At 43.0% G+C, this 21488-nt stretch overlaps 1 protein-coding gene across 1 annotated transcript in view; it reads right to left on the reverse strand.

The window, feature by feature from the left end:
• The window catches only part of antxr2a (ANTXR cell adhesion molecule 2a), a 47606-nt gene that overhangs the window by 17566 nt on the left and 8552 nt on the right, over positions 1 to 21488 (reverse strand). Inside the window, exons 5-16 of the mRNA XM_056591703.1 lie at positions 20982 to 21086; positions 20577 to 20645; positions 19859 to 19939; positions 17510 to 17570; positions 17208 to 17294; positions 13906 to 13975; positions 8875 to 8953; positions 8472 to 8567; positions 5466 to 5516; positions 4999 to 5088; positions 1835 to 2005; positions 1669 to 1749 (exon numbers count right to left, since the gene is read on the reverse strand). Of these exons, the coding sequence (XP_056447678.1) occupies positions 1669 to 1749; positions 1835 to 2005; positions 4999 to 5088; positions 5466 to 5516; positions 8472 to 8567; positions 8875 to 8953; positions 13906 to 13975; positions 17208 to 17294; positions 17510 to 17570; positions 19859 to 19939; positions 20577 to 20645; positions 20982 to 21086 (1041 nt within the window). The remainder of the gene's footprint in view (positions 1 to 1668; positions 1750 to 1834; positions 2006 to 4998; positions 5089 to 5465; positions 5517 to 8471; positions 8568 to 8874; positions 8954 to 13905; positions 13976 to 17207; positions 17295 to 17509; positions 17571 to 19858; positions 19940 to 20576; positions 20646 to 20981; positions 21087 to 21488) is intronic.

Genomic DNA, 21488 nt, shown 5'->3' on the forward strand with positions numbered 1-21488 from the left:
GGGGACTATTACTCTGCTGATCAACACTACCAATGCTGGCGACAAATAAATTGTAAAAAGACACACTGTGTGCAGGTATTTCTTTTACTTATCTAGTTCTCCGTCATGCAGCCTGTGTTCAGTAAAAAAAGAAAAAAAAAGCGATCTGTTTTCGGCGCATGTAGGCCTATCTGCCTAATCCCATGTTGTAATAATTTTGATGTTGAATGTTGATGGCGCAGTTGGTGAAATAAACAGATTGATTTCATACAAATCATAAAATCCTCTCACTGTGTCATTGCGTGTGCGTGTCTCCGAGGTCCGTGTGTGCATGCGTGCGTGGATGCTTTGGGGGTTCTTGATTGACCGATTATCGAATATTATTCGAATACTACTCTGCTAATATTGAATAGTATTTTTGCCAGAAATGCACATCCCTATTAGAAGTCTGATGGATGTCTTGAGCGCTGTCGTCTCCTCCTTCCGCCAATATTCCAACTTCAAGAAACTTAAAAACACTATGTTGTAGGCTACACAGTGCGCCTGGGCGGCAACTTCAGGAGACTCGGATGAAGCGCTGTGAAGGATTAAAGCATACGGTTTCCACACGGCGGGCGCGGTAATCCACTGAGATAATAATTTTATTTGAAATGATGAACGGTATTTGTTATTGACAACATTTTTATCGAGGTTTACTGTTACACCGGTGACCGTTACATCCCTATTATATATTATATTATATTATATTATATTATATTATATTATATTATATTATATTATATTATATTATATTATATCGATACCTATATATTATAAAATATTATATTATTTAGATATAGAGCTCCGGGACTACGCAAACGGCAACAATTACTTCTCCTCCATGCTGTTGCTCACGCAGGACTACAGGGAGGCATTGTGATTGTTGGTGTCTTCAATCCGCAATCTCGGTCAAGAAGGCAGAAATTTGAAATGTATGTTACTATTCGACTAAATATATGACCCACTTTCAATACAGATTCATTTCTCCAACGGGGAATTCTCCTCTAAGGAAACCAATGAATAGATGGAAGGAAAATAACCAGATAAATAATATGCCGAACTATTCATTTATGAATGTATTCCAATCACACACACACACACACACACACACACACACACACACACACACACACACACACACACACACACACACACACACACACACACACACACACACACACACACACACACACACACACACACACAAACACACACACACACACACACACACACAATATGGAGGCATATTGTGGGATGTGTGGAGCATCTGGTGTGTGTTTGTGGATTAGAGAGTTGACGTCAAAACAGCTGCATGGGTGTGGCTCTACTTTCTCAGGTCCCCAGTTGATGAATCTGTTGTTCTGAGTAGGGATGTGGGGCGGCTGCCAGGGTACGACCATATAAGGTTGCTTTTGTCCCACACCCAACAGCTGCATTTAAACAGCAATACAACAATTTCCCCTCTCTCTCAGCACACAAGCAGCTTTCCAAAGCTCTGATTGTATATACTCTATATTTAGAGTGAGAAATACTTCTTTAATTCATATCCCCTCCAGTTATATTGATATAGTCCCTCTGTCTAAAGTTACCAGGTGTATTCCCCAATGTCCGCACACTACTAATCTGTAGGTTTCAGTGTTTCAGACTCACCTTTTCCGCTGAGGTGGGACGCATCACTGAGACGCGGTCATACTGTCGCCGTAGCAATGCCCACAAGGCGTCGACCCGACCCTGGGGACCAAAACAAAGATGCTATATTATCATTTATGTTTGACGTGACCTGGGATCTGACTGAAGAAAGAGGGTGTGGCCTCACCTTAATGGGTGTGTACCACTTGTTCTCTACGTTCTGATTGGTGGGCATGGATCTGGGTGGCGGTCGCCGGACCATAGGCTCCTCCTCCTCCTCAGGAACTGAGATCACAGCGTTCTTCGCCATCTCAAGCCGTGCCCCCTCCTCGGTGGATCCCTTCTCTCCCCAGCGCACCTAACAAGAGTTAAACAAGGATAGATTAACTCTTATAAAACGTCTAAAACTGTTATAAACAGAGTCAAACTGAGTTTAACATACAGCGTAAAGGCTGTTATAAACTGAGTCAAACTGAATTTAACACTGTTATATACAGCGTATAGGCTGTTATAAACTGAGTTAAACACTGTTATAAACTGAGTCAAACTGAGTTTAACACTGTTACATACAGCGTAAAAACTGTTAGAAACTGAGTTTAACACTGTTATATACAGTGTAAACACTGTTATAAACTGATTCAAACCAGAGCCCGTCTACGGAGAGCCTTGGCACTCTCTATTGAGCCCCATCATATCAAACTTGGTTGCAGTTCCATTAGAATTCCACTGGGGGTGATCACCTGATTGCAGAATGAATGTGGGTCTATGGTGCTAGACAGCTAAATGTATCTCTTTCACCTGCTTGTTGTTGAAACATCGCAGATTTCATTTTAGATTCCGTAATTTCAATATAGATCATAGTTCAAAAGTTGAATGAATGAGTACTTTTGTCTGTTTGATTTCTTACAGTTTGGGCCGTTGATTGGCAGTACATGCTAGCATTCTGCTAATGAATGCTAATTGGTCAGGGACAGACTTGGGATGATTACGACCAGAGACCCTGCTTTATTGCATCTGAGGCTAAAGCAGAATCATAAACGTTATCTTAAGGAGGACTTTCAGTCAAAGTTAATTGTTATACATTATATGTGTATGCTTATATATATATATATATATATATATATATATATATATATATATATATATATATATATATATATATTAGTGCTGTCAGTTAAACGGTGTTAACGCAAACCAATTTTAAGGGCGTAAATTATTTTATCGTGCAATTAACACAAATTCATAAAAAAACTTAAAGAAATAAATAAAAAATCTTTGGCTCAAAACAAAGAAGCAGTAGCCTGACTGCTATGTTCAAGGCAGTATGTTTGTATGTTCATCGTTTAATTGCACTATAGGCTTTTTTTTTGTATCGTCCTGTTTTGATCAGTATATGCCAATGTTGTTATCAATAAAAAAACATTTGCACAAGACAAGCCGATGCACTTCACCATGTTGATAAGAGCATTAAAATGAGAAAAATGAATGGGAAAAAGAAATCAAGGGATATTTAGCATAGAAAAAAATCTGTGATTAATCGAGATTACTCGCGATTAATCGTGAGTTGTCTATGACATCAATGCGATTAATCGCGATTCAATATTTTAATCGCTTGATAGCACTAATATATATATTCCGATGTGCTGAAGTGCCAAAGTGACTCAGAACTCACTGTAAAGCAGGACCTCTGGCAGTATGCCGTCATCATGTTTTTGAACAGAATTTTAGAACAGATAAGTGAACTTAAAAAATGAAATGGTGTATTATCTTAGAAGGTTAAACCCTGTTATAAACTGAACTAAACACGGTTGTAAACTGAGTCAAACTGAGTTATCCAATTTTATAAACAGGGTTAGACACTGCTATTAACCTGACAGGGTTGAACAAAGAGTATAATGTTAATCTTTAGCATGTAGGTTGAGTGACAGCATACAGACTGGGAGTTAACATACAGGGGAAATATTAGCAGGTTATCATACTGGGTGAGGGTTAGCATAGCGGGTAAAAATCATCATACAGGGTGAGCGCAAGTATACAGGGTAAGTGTTAGAATAGAGGCTGAGTGTTAGCATAAATGGTATGTCTTAGCATCGAGGCTGAGTGGTAGAATAGAGGGTAAGTGTTAGCATAGATGCTGAGTGTTAGCATAGAGGCTAAGTGTTAGCATAGAGGCTGAGTGTTAGCATAGAGGGGAAGTTTTACCATATATGCTGAGTGTTAGCATAGAGGGTAAGTGTTAGCATAGAGGCTGAGTGCTAGCCTAGAGGGTGAGTGTTAGCATAGACGGTAAGTGTTAGCATACAGGGTGAGGGGTAGCATGTTAGCCTAAAGGGTGAGACAGTACACAGACATTGTTAGGGCCAGTGACACCCCCCCCCCCCCCCCCCCCCACCAGACAAACTACAGTAACAACTACAACAAAACTATTATTTCTTTGGGCTAGAGTGGCACTTAAGCCAATGAGGGCACAGGGGCATTGGGTCGCTGCAGCCTCCCCTTGATACAGGGTGAGGGATGCAAACAGCTGGGGGAATGTGGAAGCATTTGTGTCTGTTAAGCTGGGAATGATTTTTATTGAATTCATCACATCTGTCGCTAGCCTGACGAGCCTGTGAATAGAGTGGTGATTAATTCATTGATTAATTAGCAACGTAGCCCTGAGCCAGTGGCTAAGCCTCACAATACAGAACAGCTTTTCACCATCAGAGAGAGACGGGCAGCGACAACAACGCTCCGTCAAGAGGAATATGAAGGCAGCAACGTCTCATAGAAAGTGAGGTTGATTTATTGGAAGGGACTGAAAGGTGTGGTTGGGCCACTTATTGTTTATTGTTAGAGAGGGAAAAGAGGAGAGAGGAGATCAGAGAGGAACAGACGCCATATATAAAGAGGGAGGAACGGTAAAAATAGGAGAAAAGGGTGGGGAGGGGAGAGGGAGAAGAGAGGAGAGAAGAAGAGAGTTGAGAGGAGGAGAGCTGAAGTGTGATATAAGGAGGCATCTGGAGTGATCATCTCTTCTAATGATGACTACATGAAGAGCCCTGGGGGAGGAGATCTTGTCTTCAAAGAGGAGGATTTAAGAGGCGATTCCCTGCAGATTAAAGGCGAGGATGGGGAGCGTGAAGGTGTGTTTATGAGCCTGATGTCCTCACATCATCTCCAGGAGGACACATCAGGTTTGACATGTCTTCATCATCAGCAGAGTGAGGAGGAGGAGGATGAGGAGGAGGAGCAGGATTCAACCTAAATGCCTGCTCCCATGATCTTACTTCCACCCAACCATCACTCCTCCTTTGCTACAACACAGAGTTCACACACTTCCACGAGGCGATGAGGGGAAACGAAACACACCTCCATGCGTTTGATGCCTCCTGCCCCTCTGCCGCCATAGTACGAGGCATCCACCGTGGGCCACTTCTTCTTGTGGTCTGGCTCTGGCTCCTGGTGGTGGGGATGGGGATGAGAGGAGAGAGAGAGAGTTGCATCACAATACTGTGTTAAGTTCTGCATTACAATCACCTGGCTTGTTTCTGGGAGTGTTTAAATGAACACCAATGTCGTGATTGGTCGAAATACCATAGTTCCGATCACAGGAGATGTGGCTACCTAAATTACAGACCTGTAGGCTGGGTCATGTTTATTCTCTCGTCTTTCTGGAGAGACTATGTTGTCATTGGATAAGTCAGGTGCAGGAGTAATGGAACGTCCCAACAAACTGGTTCAGTACTGGTTTCAACCGGTTTAGTGGTTAAGACGTGTACTAATCTGGTTTCAACTGGTGTTCCAGAACTATTGATGTGGTTGAGCACTGTACTTACGGGAGGGGGAGGCCGGCTGGGGGGAGGAGGTGGAGGAGGGTCTTGGATGACCTGGAATAAAAACACATCAGACGTCAGCAGAATGAGACACTAACGCAGCACTGAACATGGCAGGCCGAGGTCTGGGGGAGGAGGCGAGCATTGAGCCTGCCAGGTCGAGGTCTGGGGGAGAGGAAGCAAGGAGGGGAGGAGGGCTGATGGAGACAAAGGGAGTCATCTTGTCACACAGCCTAGCTGTGGTGGCCACCACTCCTAAGTGGAGGGGTCCTCCATCCCTTAGGGCCCTCTGAGGGCCAGTTGTCCAGCAGTCATGTTGCGATACAGGTGTGGTCGTTGGGGACTGATTGGTAGTTGTTAATACAATAGTTATAATTAATACAATAAATGCGTTGATAATTAATAGATAAATCTAACCTTAATAATTATAACAATAATTTATACAAATGATAAATTAATAATTGTTTGTTGCCCTTTAGTTCAAGCCTTTTAGTAAAAAGTCTCTCTCATGCCTCACGTTTTGGTTTAGTTCCTGTTGGTTGGTCTGCCTCTATGATTTTATGTCAAGCAAATTCATTCAGTCATTTATTTATTTTTCACCTCCCTTAAAATTTGTTTTCCCATTACCTGTTTTGGATTAATTTGGCTTCATAAAATAAAACCCCTACCTGTTCCAACCGCCTGCATTCTGGGTTCTCCAGTATTTAAACACTCCCTGTGGAGTGGAGCAGTGGTTCTCCAACTTTTTCTACTAGGGAACCCCCTCTAAGATATCTTTTCAGATGAGTAACCCCTTCACCAGCACAAAAAGTGCTATAAAAATGAAAATAAAATAAAAATGAACATAGATAATGTATGTGTGTTCTATTTGACAGTGTAAACATGAACATTAAAAAGGTGCAAATACTCACTCATTTTTTGAGGAAAATGGGACTGTGCTTCATGCAGTACAATAAAGTACCCCTAGGGGTACATGTACTAGCATATAGTCACGTATAGCGACTAGTATATAACGACTAGTATATAGTGACCAGTGTGTACTCCCCAGAGTTATAGTGACCAGTGTGTAGCACGTAATATTACAGTTTCTGATGGACATGTCTGAATCCTCTCAACAGCTTAAATTCTGTTTTCAACAACGGACCGTTAAGATCTAAACACCAAGTAGAGCCCACGCTTAGCTCAAATCGAATTATTCAAATGTTCTGCAGGAGGCCAAACGTTTTCTCAAAGGAGGTAAGGAAGAAACATGAGCCGTCCTGGCACATGGAAACCAACAAACACCTCCCCTTACCTTCCAATCATACACCTGTTAGCTCCTTTAGAACATCTCCCTATAAGTACCAGATATAAAAGGCTTGAGCGCCAGGCTAAGATTTGGTCAGCATGCCAAACAGCCTTTAGTATATTAGTCTTTAAGATGGATAGGTACTGGCTTGACCCGCTATGCATTTGCTAAATTGGTTGTTCATAAAAATAAAAATAAACTAACGGTTGCATATCATAGATCCCAGCAGCTGTTTCATTGACAGTCAAGCGCAAGCATACCATTACACCGCCCTTACTGTTGTCATTAAAATAATGAAAATAATAAATTTGACTTAATGAATAGCACTCTGGCTGGGTGTTTAGCCTCTCCATACGCTGATTAACATGTGAGAGGCCCACCTCGCGCTCAGCGGATTAGCTCCTTTATAAAGTAATTACACAGCAGATTTCGGGGCATATTGTAGGGTAAATAAAGCATTAAAGACACGAAAGGCTGCGCTCTACCCACCTGATGGACAGATGTGATGCTAACACCAAGGGCACTTGCCACCTGACACCAGCCACTGCAGAATGCTTACACCCAGAATCAGGTGAACGTGAGTGAGTGAGTGAGCGAGTGAGCGGGTGAGTGAGTTAGTGAGGGTTAGATATTAACTTGCACAGGTACTGTGTCCTGGGAGAAGCAGATTTTCCACTCGCATGCGAACTGGCATGCATTCTCGCATGCATCCTCAGTGCACCCTGGCATGCATGGCATGCACCCTCACACTCAGCCTACCATTCACCCTTTCATGCTACAGCTTTACATGCTAATGCGTTGTTGGTTTTCCAAATATGCTTCCATTCCATGCCCCCGCCCCCCCCCCCCCGAGCAGATGACACACTCTCCTGCGTGGCTGCGGACCCCAGCAGCAGACAGCACCTGGGGGCCATCTGGCGTTGCGCTCGGGCCCCGATGTGATCATCTCAGCTTATTCTCCAACGTGTCGATTTAATACAAGCTTAGAGGATGATATTGTTCACAGCTGATATAGATATTCATATAGACCATCTATTACACCCAAAACAGCTATTTTATTTTTTTCAGCAAAGCAGTGGAAAATAGCATATGAATAGGTTCCTGTTCATGTGACAGGAGCTTTGAATTCAGTCCCTGATTTGAATTACTGCTGCAACTAATGATTGTTGTTGAATCTAATGATTAATTAATCTTTTAGTTGGGAACATGTGTGTGTGCTTGTTGGCTTTCTGTGATCAGCCGCCAAGAAAAAGGGTTTAAATGTTTAATAATAATATCTAAACTAAATCCCTGAATCTATAAGCAGCAACATTGTGTGTGGGGGGGGAAATGTCAGGTTTTATTTAAGTCCTTTGCATCGTCTGCAAGAGCATTCTCTGGCTCAATAAAGGATCTGACAGCAAGAGTTCTACACTGCCTGCAAATATATTCGCTGAGGTTATGAAATGTTACACACAGGATGTGGCCAATAGTTACTTCCTGTTTTCAATCCTCCTCTGTGGTGCTGCGACACCAATAGAGGCATGAGAGGTTAGGAGGTCTACCACACGAAGAACATTTCATTATCATGTTCCAGTGTATGGAAGGAATGGTGTATGGCCCCAAATACACGTTTCCATATTTCTGTTAAAAAATAGGCTGTAACTGGTGGAGTGGGTAGAGTAAAGGGAGGCAGTGAGCGGTTAGAGTGAGTGGCTGGGTAGGAAAAGAGGGGAACTCACCAGAGTGCAGCAGAGCGGCCAGAACCACCACATGAAGGCCAGGGCCAAGACCAGGAAGAGGATCAGGAAGACCAGGGCCACCACCAAGCCATTGGACTAAACATACAGTCCATAATATTAACATAAAAAATCATATACGATAACGTATCATGTAGTATAGACAGACCTGGATCTTCTAAACTAAGCTGGTCAACACTAATATCATAGAATAATAATACAATGTCATGTTAAAAAATGTATACATAGTAAATCAACACAAGAGAAATAAACCACGCACACACACACACACACACACACACACACACACACACACACACACACACACACACACACACACACACACACACACACACACACACACACACACACACACACACACACACACCTCTCCAGGTCCACTTACACAGGTGGAGGAAGTGATGGTGTAGGAGTTTGAGATGAAGGCCTGGGTGTTGTTCAGACTGATGAACACATCCATGCTCCTGGAATGACATCATCAACACCTTAACAGGGTTAACTTACTAGGTTAACCATAACCAGGATATCAAGGTTAACCAGGCCTTAGCAATAACCATACGTTAACCAAAACCTAACCAGGTTAACGAGACTTTGGCCAGCCATAAGCCATAATCAGGTTCACTAGGTTAATCAGGCATTAAACAAGGCTTTACCATAACCAGGGTTACTGAAGAATGATAATAATATTACATTTGATTTCGATAGCACCGATCGATATGTTGACCAAGTTCTATGACCCGCACAACAAGAATCATCAGTAGGAAGGAGGCGGAGCTAGCATAAGGAGCTAGGAGGAGGAGCTTAGAGAAGGAGGACCAAAGAGGAGGAGAAACAAGAAGGAGGAGCTAGGAGGAAGAGGAGATAGGAGGAAGAGGAGCAAAGAGCGAAAAGAGCTAGGAGGAGGAGTAAGGGGGAAGAGGATCAGAGCCTGACTGGAGCTCAATTAAATAACTAATGATGAAGGGCACTGCAATCTCCATATGTCAGTTACGGCCTAACCAATCAGTAGACAGCTAATGAGAACGAGAGGGGTGAGCCTTCAAGGAGAAGAGAGGAGCCAGGGCTATGTGGAGCAGAGGAGGAGGAGCTGTCTGCTTGGGAGAGGAGGAGGAGATGCTAGGTCTAGAGGAGGTGAGAAGGAGAGGTCTAAAGGAAGAGAGGAGGAGCTGAGGAGAGGTATAGAGGAGGAGAAGAGGAGGTAGTAGTAGGTCTAGAGAATGAGAGGTGGTGCTGAGGAGAAGTCTAGAGGAGGTACTAGGGAGAGGCCTAGAGGAGGAGGTGGTGCTAGGTCTAGAGGAGGTGCTAAGGAGAGGTCTCGAGGAGGAGAGGTGGTGCTGCGGAGAGGTCTTGCGGAGGCGAGAACGTCCAGACATACCTCAAACCAACATTGACCAGACTGTATGCCAAGAGCAGATCATGAGCAGAAGATGCCAGACCAGGCTATAATATCATACATGTTCCTCAATTTCTCCAGTGCATTTCTCTAGATTTACCCACAAAACACAAACGTGCGAACACACACCTAGTATGTCTGAGGTTCGACGAGGCATTGCAGGGTAATGACGAAAACTCTTTAACCTGACATGGTGGAGGCCAGGCTGTTAATGACGATCAGGAAGTGATTTAAGCAGTGGACAGTACTTCCGTCTGCTGGCCTGATATGATCAGTTATGGTGCGCAGAACACACCATAACTGTCTGGACCAGTCACATCATCACATTACATCTGATGTTCCCCTGAACAAAATGCTGAGGACTATGCAGCAGATGATGCTGCAAGTGACTGAGGGCAGCGTGTATAGTTGACGAAGCCACCGCGGACAGCTAGAAAGCAGGCTGAATAATTCAGGGAAAGGATCACTGTCGCTTCACTCTTCCACGACGGACAAGCCGTGAGTGACAGGTTAGGGAGTGTAACTGGGAGGAAGGTGATCGTCGTGGGGATGCTGGGGCATCAGCAGGGTCATAGCATCGGCACGACAACAGAAGGATTCTACTCAATATAAAGTTAACTCCCCCCCCCCGCGCTTGTTTCTCTCCGCAGAGAGCCAGAGGGGCCGGCTCCAGGGACGCTAATGGACCCTAACTTCCCTCGAAAGTTCCGGAAACGGAGAGACTGAATTATTGAAGGCGGAGCATATGCATGCAGGCCTGTCATACGGGATCCAGGAGCCATCAGTCTGGACCTGACTGGTCCCGTCCGGATTGCTCAGCATCAGTCTGGATACAGGGGTTCTGAAGAGAGGAGGAGACCATGCTAAAGGGCTCCAGCAGTGAGGGGCCAGAAGGAGGAGGACGGCAGCCCGGCAAATCAACGCTAATTAACGCCAATCAACGCGTTTGGGAAAAGATCCATAGTGCTGAAGGAAGTAACCTTTACGTTTACATTAAGGGGATTTTGCTGACGCTTTATCCAAAGCGACTGACAACCATTCATTTCATTTTAAACATTCACGCACCGACGGCGGAGTCAGCCACACAGGGCGACATCCAGCTCTTCAGGAGCAGTCATGGAGAGGCGTCTTGTTCAGGGACACCGACACTAGGAAGAGCCGGGGATTCGAACCAGCACCCTTCCGGTTAAGTCAACCCGCTCTACCTACTGAAATAATGCTGCCCAGTTACATTGCTAAATTCAAAGCAATAGGGCAAACACTGACAAACAGCTCTTTGCCTCTTCACCATCAACCCACCATCGAACCCAGAACCTTTGACCCAGAAACCCCCACAGGCGTCTTCCCTCCTTCTTCTACACATGGACACTCCATGTTTACAACATCTTCATCATGAATACATGCATGCTGTCTATCCATCCCTCCCTCCCTCACTTGCCCTGACCCCAGCCCCCCTCCCTGGGGGGGGGGGAGCCGGGGCCAAGGTGAGGGGATGGTGAATAATTGACGTGCGGTACTGTACCTGAGATGTAAAACAGGTGTTGGGACCTCTCTGTTATTTTTACTCTCCCCATCCCAACTGTCACCCCACCAGGGCCATCAATGTTGATAGAGGAGGGGGGAGGGGAATGCATGCATCAATGATTTAAATTGATACGAGGTCTTTGTCCGCCTCACCCTTTCCCTTTGTGTAAGTCATACGTACTGGCACTCCAAAAAAATAAAGCTATCTTTGTTGTAGACGGGGAATGGGTTAAACTAGTGATTATTAGGGAATGGGACTTGGTTCTATGAACATCCTTACTGTACAGACGGCAATATATTGTTTCTTATCTTCTGACAAATGTACTTATTGTAAGTCGCTTTAGATAAAAGCGTCTGCTAATTGCCCTAAATGTAAAGGTAGAAGGGAGAGAGAGAGGTTAACAGGACCGGACCGAGGAGTGAGGAAGGGTATCAAGCAGAGCTCCGTGTGTGACGTGACCACTGTCCACCTGCCCATGATGCCTCCACTCCTCGCCAGAGATTAAGGCCCAATCCCATTTCTACCCCTTACCCCTTCAAAACAAGGGGGAGAGGTAAGGGGTAGAAATGGGATTGGGCCTAAAACATGCATCCCTGGTATTGGCGGCCTGAGGGGGTGCCAGAGATCCAACGGGAGTGGGAAGGTAATGTGGGGCAGAGAGGAATGGAGTATTCCCTGCTCAGGGAAAACCAGCCGGGACTGCGGAAGAGGAGGAGCAGACAGATGGAGGGAGCCAGAACATTCCGGGCAGGTGGTCGGGGTGCGGGGATTGTCAGCTCCTGTTGAATTATTTACAGGGGATGCTGGAGGAAGGAAGGCATGCATCTGTCACCCATCCAGCTAAAAGCTCCAGCAGATGTGTCTGCTCGTAGGCTACCAGAGGACTTCTTAAGGGTCGCTCTCGGCAGCCAAGAGTTAATCAAGCAGGCCGCCTCAGACAGAGACATCGAGCATCCGTCAGGCGCCTGAAGACCATAGCAAGGGTCTGGCCACAGAACCACAAGACGTCTATTATCTACCATTCCCCCCCCCCCCATCAGGGCCTGGCCACAGAACCACCAAACCTCTGCTATCTACCATATCCCCCATCAGGGTCCGGCCACAGAACCACCAAACCTCTGCTATCTACCATATCCCCCATCAGGGCCTGGCCACAGAACCACCAAACCTCTGCTATCTACCATAGTCCCCAACAGGGTCCGGCCACAGAACCACCACACGTCCACCATCTACCATAGTCCCCAACAGGGCCTAGTAGGATGAGGCTTGAGATCTGAAGGATGAACCTGATAACCAACGTAGAGGACTTCATTATAACTCCTTCTCTAAAGAATGACTCTGTGTAATGATGAGTATGCCTCCTGTTGGAGATACTGTACAGGAGGTGTTGAAGAGAAGCTACACAATAAGGAGGTGTCAGAGAAAAAGGAAGAGTTAGAGAGGAGGTGTCAGAGATACAGGAAGTGTTAGAGAGGTGGTGTCAGAGATAAAGGAGGTGTTAGAGAGGCGGCCTCGTCAGAGATAAAGGATAAAGGAGGTGTTAGAAGGGAGGTGGCAGAGATAAAGGAGGTGTTGGGGCTAAAGGAGGTAATGGAGATAAAGGAGGTGTTCGAGCTAAAGGAAGGTTGGAAAGGAGGGAGGTGTTGGGGCTTTATGGAGGTTTGAAGGAGGTGATGAGATAAAGGAGGTATTAAATGTCGCAATCGACTAATTGTTTTCAAACTAGATGAATTTTTTTAATGAATCACATCAGACATATAATCCATACCACTCAAGGCCTGCACAGAAAAGTTTACAGGGATAACCCTTTATATTTGGTACGTCTAGAAATGCTGGATTATATTTAGGGATACTGGGCCTGATTTAATTGTAGATATTGCATAACAGTTTGTGGAAAACATGTTGTTGTCAGGGAACAATGTCACGGTGGGCTTAGTGAAGTGACATGGAGGACCTACATGCCTACCTGGGGCGCTGGGAGGATTACCTGAGGTGAGGCCAGACAGACAATCTACTGCATCATCAGAGGACCATATTTAATCTCTAAATCAAAGCCCCATGTTGACGGGGAAGGATTCTGCCATAGACATAATCATACATTTTTGATCGGATTTGATCGGCGAGGACATTCAAATCTGTGGTTCTATCTATACTGTCATAGTGATCATCTGTTCTGCGTGGGATTACGCGAGGGGACGAGGAATATGCACTTTCCTGCCCTTTAGACAACGGAACCTGTCCAACGCCAGATGCATGGATGGAATCAAATGTTTCAATCTGTTTAGTTCTTCTGATTAGATTAGGTTCACCCCGAGAAGGAATACTGAAATATACAATAACTGATACTAAACACAACTGGAAAACACCCAGAGTCTCCAACAAACAGGCCACCAGCACAACATGATGCATTGTGTCTCATCTGAGATCTGTTTTATTTAAATGTGTGGTGAGACAAACGGACAGAGAGACAGACTGACAGACAGCGAATCAGTACTTACTGTCCAGCTTCATGGAGCACTGGTGCAGGACACAGCAGGTAGTCACTCTGAACCGAGCTAGGCTGGGTGCCTGGAGGTCAGAATATATATTCACATAGAACGTTTATACTTAATAATATACAGTCATTATCAAATATAATATGATAAATATAATTATAATATTAGGAGTTTCCTCAACAGAGTCAAATCTGACTCATCAGGCCAGACCATCGACTTATCGTCCAATAATAGGATATATATATTACACTCAATGATGCTCAATTCTGGGACATTTCTGTGGTTCAAGCGCCTCAATAATCAATTTTCTTCTCAGGGTCTCCCCAAGCTTTCTAGAGGTGCTGCGCAGCTCCTTGGCCTCCGCCTTATGCATCCTCATAGACTACGGTCTACAAGGTTCTCTGTTTCGAAATGAAAATTATTCAATAGTGCCACTGCCATGAAACAAAGGGGTAATAAAACAAACTAGAAAATGCGGTGAGTGCTGTGGTATAAAGTGAGGTTGAAAATATGTTTTAATAAAGCCCCATAGATTAAGACGTAAAGAAACGTTAAATGGCTTAATTCAAGTGAAGGGATTTCAACAGAGTTCAAAAGTCTTAATGGAGTAAACAATTTAAACATGCACACCATTAAAAAAAATGTAAATGGTTGGAAACAAATAAAGTGAGAGCTGAATGAAAAGCTTAAAGCATTGCTAAAAATGCAGAAATGTAAAAGGAATTTAACTGAAGAATCTGAAAGGTCTGCCCTGTACTGCTGAAAAATCAGAAAGGTAAAATGTATTGAAGTGCACTGCTAAAAAACTGTAATACTGTCAAAGCCGGAAGATAGTAGTAGTAGTAGTGGTACCAGCTGTAGTAGTAGTAGTTATAATCAGCTAATGGGGATCCCAATAAAATCCATAATCCATGGCTACAAATAAATCCATAATTGTAGTAGTAGTTGCTGAAGTAGTAGTAGTAGCTGAAGTTATAGTGGTAATAGTTGCACAAACGATATGCCATATGAAAGGTATCGTATTGATTGATGTTTGTAGGAAAGAATTGAACGTTTTTTTAAAACCGCCCAACCTGGCAACGCTGCCTGAAAGTCGTAAAAAGTAGTCCAATTGAGTGGTAAAAACTACGGTACCTAATTCTGGCAACACTGCCTGCACGAAAACTGACCAAGTTACGAAGGCTGAAGTAGTAAGTGTCAGAGAATGGCTTCCATTGACTTCCATTGTAAAAAAATGCATTTTTAAAGTAGAATATCTTAGAAAGTATACAATATTTTAAAAATCTGAAAAGAAGTGTGCGATTCCAAGCTAATCTGAACATTTTAAAATGGCAATGAAGTCTCTAGGTGAGGGAGGAGATAAGTCCCAAAATTTGTAGAGAATAATAAAGAATGAAGAAAGAATAAAACTTAAGAAGAACAATAGTTTAGCGCTGCATGCAGCACTCACCTAACAATCAGGACATTTATTTAAAGCAAAAAATAACAAAGCAAACTGCACACCGCAAAAGAGTCAATCCCTCACCCCAACAAAAATACATTGCATAACTAACTTGTCGGCTATTTCCTCTAAATGCCGAGCACTACTGTGGTATTACTTATTGAGCACCTCATTCTCCCAGTGGAATATCCAGCTGTTGCACACGCACAACTTTCCCGGCACGACAATTGAAGTATTAAAGAGGTCGTGGGCGAAATGTACTTCGATTGACGTTTTAAATAGTCTAAGATTAGAGGTCACGGCTAAGTAATATAATATAATTTTAGTTATGTTAACTATAAAAACAACACATACAAACATGCATATATAACCACACACACAAAAATGTATTGGTATGTGTGTATATGTATGCATTAGGGATGTGCAATCAATCGATTTTTGGGTCAAACGATCTTCAAACTAATATAATGGAGTTGAAACGATATTTATTTTATTCATTAAATGTTTAATAGAAATTGCAGAACAGCTGGATATATATTTGCACTTTGTGTGCTTTTTTTATGGGGAAATTTCAAAGTACACAGTGCTTTTGGAGAGCAATGCTGAAAGAATGCATATTTTGAAAATAATCGTTTGAATAATGGTGATTACAATATTAACCAAAATAATCGGGATTATGATTTTCCCACAATCGAGCAGCCCTAGTATGCATATTTAAATGCCGGTGTGGCCAGACTTCTGTTCTCCAGACGTTTATTCTCCGAACATCTTTAGAAGGTCCTGAACACTAGGCACCACGCAGCAGATAAATAATTATAAAAAATAATTATTGAAAAGAGAAAATGAAATAGATAAGATCGGCTGCCCCACGTGGGCGGATGTGAGCAAGGCCCCAGCAGACATCTGTTAGCGGCCACTTCCTCAAGTCCCCTTCACTAGAAACATATTATATTTGCACTGAACTATTTTAGTCCAGTCCAACTGTTGAATGTCAAGAAATAAGTCAACGAGGAAACGAAGACCATAGATTTCAATACTGGCAGCAGTCGACAGCGTGGATCACTATGCCAAAAGAATCCTGGAAAAGACCCGCTTACAGTGCCATCTCTCAAACCCCACGGGACCGCAGAAGAAGAGGAGGGTTTTCTGAGCGCTCAGAGTGACCTACATCCGTTCCTCTTGCGTTTGGACTGGTAGGACGTGGTGGAGAGGCTCTCAGAGGTGTCTTCTGTGCTTTGTCCCTCTTACTGACCAAACCAAGGAGAGGATGTGTACCATTGAGGAACGTTGCTTCAGCCGTACAATACGTCTGGAAACACCCCTGAAGAGCTCCGTATGGACACCAGCACCAACTATATTCTGGTCTAAACCGGTCTTAACTCTTTGGGTGCTTTGACAACTACAGTCCTTTTGGTTTGTACAGATCAGACTGAAATGTGTTCTTTTGTGTGGGCTTCACAGAATACACACTGGGGCAGACCCAAAGAGCACCAGGGATTCAACTGTACCAGCGGTCAATAGACAGACTCAATTGTGTGCTTGTGGACGTGCCTTAAAGACAGCAATGCCCAGCTGCTTTGGGGAAGCTTTTTTAATGTCCTATTTAAATATTCATGCGTGAATATATTTTTTTATTCATTTTTCATTGGTTGTTGTTGTTTATTTAGCCTTTCATTTATTCCAACATTCATTTGATGGTTTATTTGGTTAGTTAAGTTTATTTAATATATTCAGTTTAATGGGTGCATTTAATTGACTTAGTAAACGTTAGCTGGTTTATTTAGTTCATTTGATTCATGAGGTTTATTTGATTTGGTTGATTTGATTCACTTCATTTGTTGACTGTATGTGGTTTACTTCTTACGGATGGTTTGCTGGTTGAGCACAAAGCTGCAGACCACGCCCCTGACACGAGGGAAGCCACGCCCCCTCAGGACCAGCTCGAAAGTCTCTGGAAACAGTGAGTAGAAACACAACCATCCATTAAAAGAAAGCAGAAAAGGGCGGTAATTCAATCTGCTACTGAAAACCTTTTTTATCATTTGATTTCATTCCTGCCAATACAAAGTATTGTCCAAGAGCAGGTGAAAACCAGCTTAGTGGAAGTGTTAAATTGGGAGCAGATTAGTGGTCCTGGATCAGTTGTAAACACGGGTGTAAACTCACCGTTCACACAGACCGTCGACGGCGCCACGCTCACGATCTCCGTACACGACTGCTCCAATATCTGGCGGTAAAAATAAATAACTTACAGATCTGATTATTTTGGTTTTATTGAATAGCGTCGGGACAGGCTATCACTAGTGATTAGAGCACAACACCTGGGAGCGGGGAGATGTGCGGCGCTTTATGGTAGGATTATACGAGAGAAGGCACTTCCTCCATCCTATTAGGAACATTATCATATAAAGAGGTCCAGCGGCCAGCCGCCACACTATCTCCTGGGATTCAATAAATCAACAAAGGACAAACTATGCAAATCCTGAGACACAGTCAGTAAAGAGAGCACATTAACCACGATACAGCACACTTGAACCCTGCGTTTTGCATTTGCCGCGGCTTCCAAGTATGGAGGATAGGGCCTTATCAAATAGGATGGCTGATAGGGCATGGTGAGGAAGATAGCTGGAGCCTCCCCCCCACCCCCTCTCATTACTCACTGCACGGAGACAGAGAGGAGGGCAGTTAGAGATCTTTATGGTTATTGTTGGAGAACCACCACCATGAGCGGGTCTTAACGGATGTACAGCTAAATACCTTTGGGGAAAACACACATGATGTGCACAGCCAAAGACATGGGAGAAGTACTGAACTTTTAATGAGAGATCATTGTTTTCTGGCACAGAGTGTATGATATCCATCCCTCTAAAGATGCGGTAACAATGACTGATGTTTAATTAATTGAAGGTGATTATTAATAGGCAGTGAGACACGGGCCGCGGCCCCGACATCACCGTTAGAACTGGTAGAAACATCAACGGGTGAGGCTTGATCAGATTCATGTAGAGTCTGCATGTCATTACTGGGTTCATCATCACAGCAGCACCTAACATACCAGTTCTCCTAGGTTACCTACATCCCTAACCTACCACCACACTATCCAGGTAACCCACCTCCCTAACCTACCAACCCAGCTAGAGTAACTACGTCCTAAATACCAGCTGACCTTGGTCACATACCTCTCTGACCAAACCTAGCACTACCTAGAAAACTTGCCTCCTAACTCACTCCCTACTTAGGTAACCTACCTTGCTATTGTAACCCAACTCTCTATCTAACACCCTACCCAGATAACCTGCCTCTATAACCAACCACCCTACCTAGATAAACTGCCTCTAAAACCAACCACCCTACCTAGATAACCTGCCTCTCTAACCAACCACCCTACCCAGAGACAGTGCCTCTCTAACCAACCACCCTACCGAGATAACTTCCTGATCTAGGTTACCTACCACCCTACCTAGGACACCTACCACCCTACCTAGGTCACCTACCACCCTACCTAGGTCCCCTACCGCCCTACCTAGGTCACCTACCACCCTACCTAGGTCCCCTACCGCCCTACCTAGGTCACCTACCACCCTACCCAGGTCCCCTACCGCCCTACCTAAGATACCACATCCCCAAGGGGAAGTTTCAGGGTTTCCACAGCTTCAGGGTGATGAGTTAATACATTAAATCACAGTTACTCACTATTATAACAATTAATGGTTAAATCTAAAAATTATTTTAATATTAAATTATACAGGAGGTTTCTAGTCATTACAAGAAGTTGGACCTTACATGACAGCCCCAGCTTGACAGACATAAAGACAACAACAGAATAATTAGGCAGATACATGAGGTCAATTCTCTGTTGCTCTGTCCTATCACCTCCTATCTAATTTATCACAATATGAAATGTTGATGGATTCGGCTATATATGTTCTGAAAGTCTGAAAAATAACATAAACCTTAACAAACCCAAACCAGGGGAGAATGCTCTGTTCCTCGTTGGGTCGGCCCCCTCAGTGAATTAACGCTTGGGGAAAGTACAAAGCTAATCGTTCAAAATTATTTTTATTGGTTTCACTTAAAATATTCTCGCACAGCTTGTAGCAGAGCTACTTCATGACTAGAAATAATTATAAAGAGGTCTTACTAAGACTTGGTGTAAAAATAGAAGTCTGGCCAGCTGGTTGGACAAACGCGTTTAATTTACTAAAAAGAACGAAGTCCCTGTGCACAGCCTTTTGATTTGAGCCTTTTGCGTTTATTTTACAGTTACAGTCCAAGGCTGAAACTCAGTCACCCTGTAGGGCCTACGATAAGATAAGTAGTGTGTGTGTGTGTGTGTGTGTGTGTGTGTGTGTGTGTGTGTGTGTGTGTGTGTGTGTGTGTGTGTGTGTGTGTGTGTGTGTGTGTGTGTGTTTGTGTGTGTAATCTTTCTGACTCAGAGACCAACTGCTCTTATTCACTTCCTGCCTCGCCTACCAAAACGCACACGTACACGAGCGCACACACAGCCACACTTACTGAGTTAACAATGCCCCTGAGAGCGTGGAAGCCATCTTTGACAGGAAACACTTGATCCTTAGTGTCCGCCACCTCCGCCAGCTGCTCGGACACACAAACATAAACAGGATCAATCAAAACACAAACAACATCATTTATACCACACAAACAAGCAGCTTTTACACAAACCTTAGAAACATAAATAAATGAACAACAATATGAAGGACAGACACAAATATAAACAACCCAAACAAATAAGAAAAAATAAAACCCATAATATATTAACTAAAAACATAAATAAACATTCTATACAATAAAAAACAGTATAAAAATAGAATAAACAATTTAAATATTAAGAATATTAACACCAACATAATAAGGTAACACTTTATAATAAGGTGCCATAATAAATAGCAAACTAGTCATTACCTAACCCTTTGTTAATATTTGTTAATTTCTACTAAAATATCTATTTGTTAATAAATATTTTATTAACCCTAAGTTAATAATTTTTTCATCATTAATGAAATATTAGTTGTTTGCACAACCCTAACCCTAACCCTAACCAGCGACACTCTGTGGTGAGTGAAAAAAAACGATTAAGTTGTGCCAAATAGATATTTTAGTAACAATTAACAAATATTAACAAAGGGTTAGGTAATGACTAGTTTGCTATTTATTATGGCACCTTATTATAAAGTGTTACCCATGATAATATTACTATTATCATAACATGTACCTGTTTCTCGTCAAAGTCTTTGACTCCCACGCAGTAAACTCTGGTGCCAAACGTGCGCGCTTCATCAGCCTGCAAAACATATCATGTTAGAAACATATAATTTAAATATAACATGGTGGAACTGCCAATTATACAACAAGGTGTCAGTTTAACATCTTACCATAGTTACACGTAACTTGGTATAACATGTTTTTAAGATCGAATGGTAGTACCCATTAGAAACATCCGTTGTACAACATGTTAACATAAAATGGTATAACATTTTATAAAAATAACATGGTAGCACATGTTGTAAAAATAAGTGTTGAACTGTATAGCATGTAATAAACACACCATGATTATAGTATGGTACAATGGGCACCACGTTATGATATGTGTTCACAACATGTATAATACTATCCTTACCTTCTCGACTGTGAGTTGCAGGATAAATGGTGTCAGCTCTCCGTCTGTCAGCGCTATAATGATGCTGGCCGACCTCTGAGGAAGTGCCCTGATCTGAGCTGAGGCCTTCAGGGTAGCACAGCTAGTTAGTACTGGTTAACACAACTAGTTAACTTAATAGTGGTTTGACAAAATAGCCAGAAATTGTTGCCACAGCTGTTAGTACTGGATAATACAGCTAATTAGCATATGTAAATCCATCCATAAAGTACTGGTTAACAACTAGTCAGCAATGGTTAAAACAACTGTTTAGGGTTAGGGTAATCAATGACACGGTAACACCACTATTCGAACTGACAGATTACAACAGCAAGTTAGTTAATATACTACTAGTTTACACAATCTTTGGTAGTTAGTACTGAAATATAAATGGATATCACTGATATGTTAACACAGCGAGTAAGTAGGCCTACTGAAATGCTACTAGTTACCTGTGATGGGAACGTTACTTTAAAAAAGTAATAAGTT

Source organism: Gadus chalcogrammus, chromosome 6 (assembly GCF_026213295.1).
Source record: "Gadus chalcogrammus isolate NIFS_2021 chromosome 6, NIFS_Gcha_1.0, whole genome shotgun sequence".
Taxonomy (NCBI): Eukaryota; Metazoa; Chordata; class Actinopteri; order Gadiformes; family Gadidae; genus Gadus; species Gadus chalcogrammus.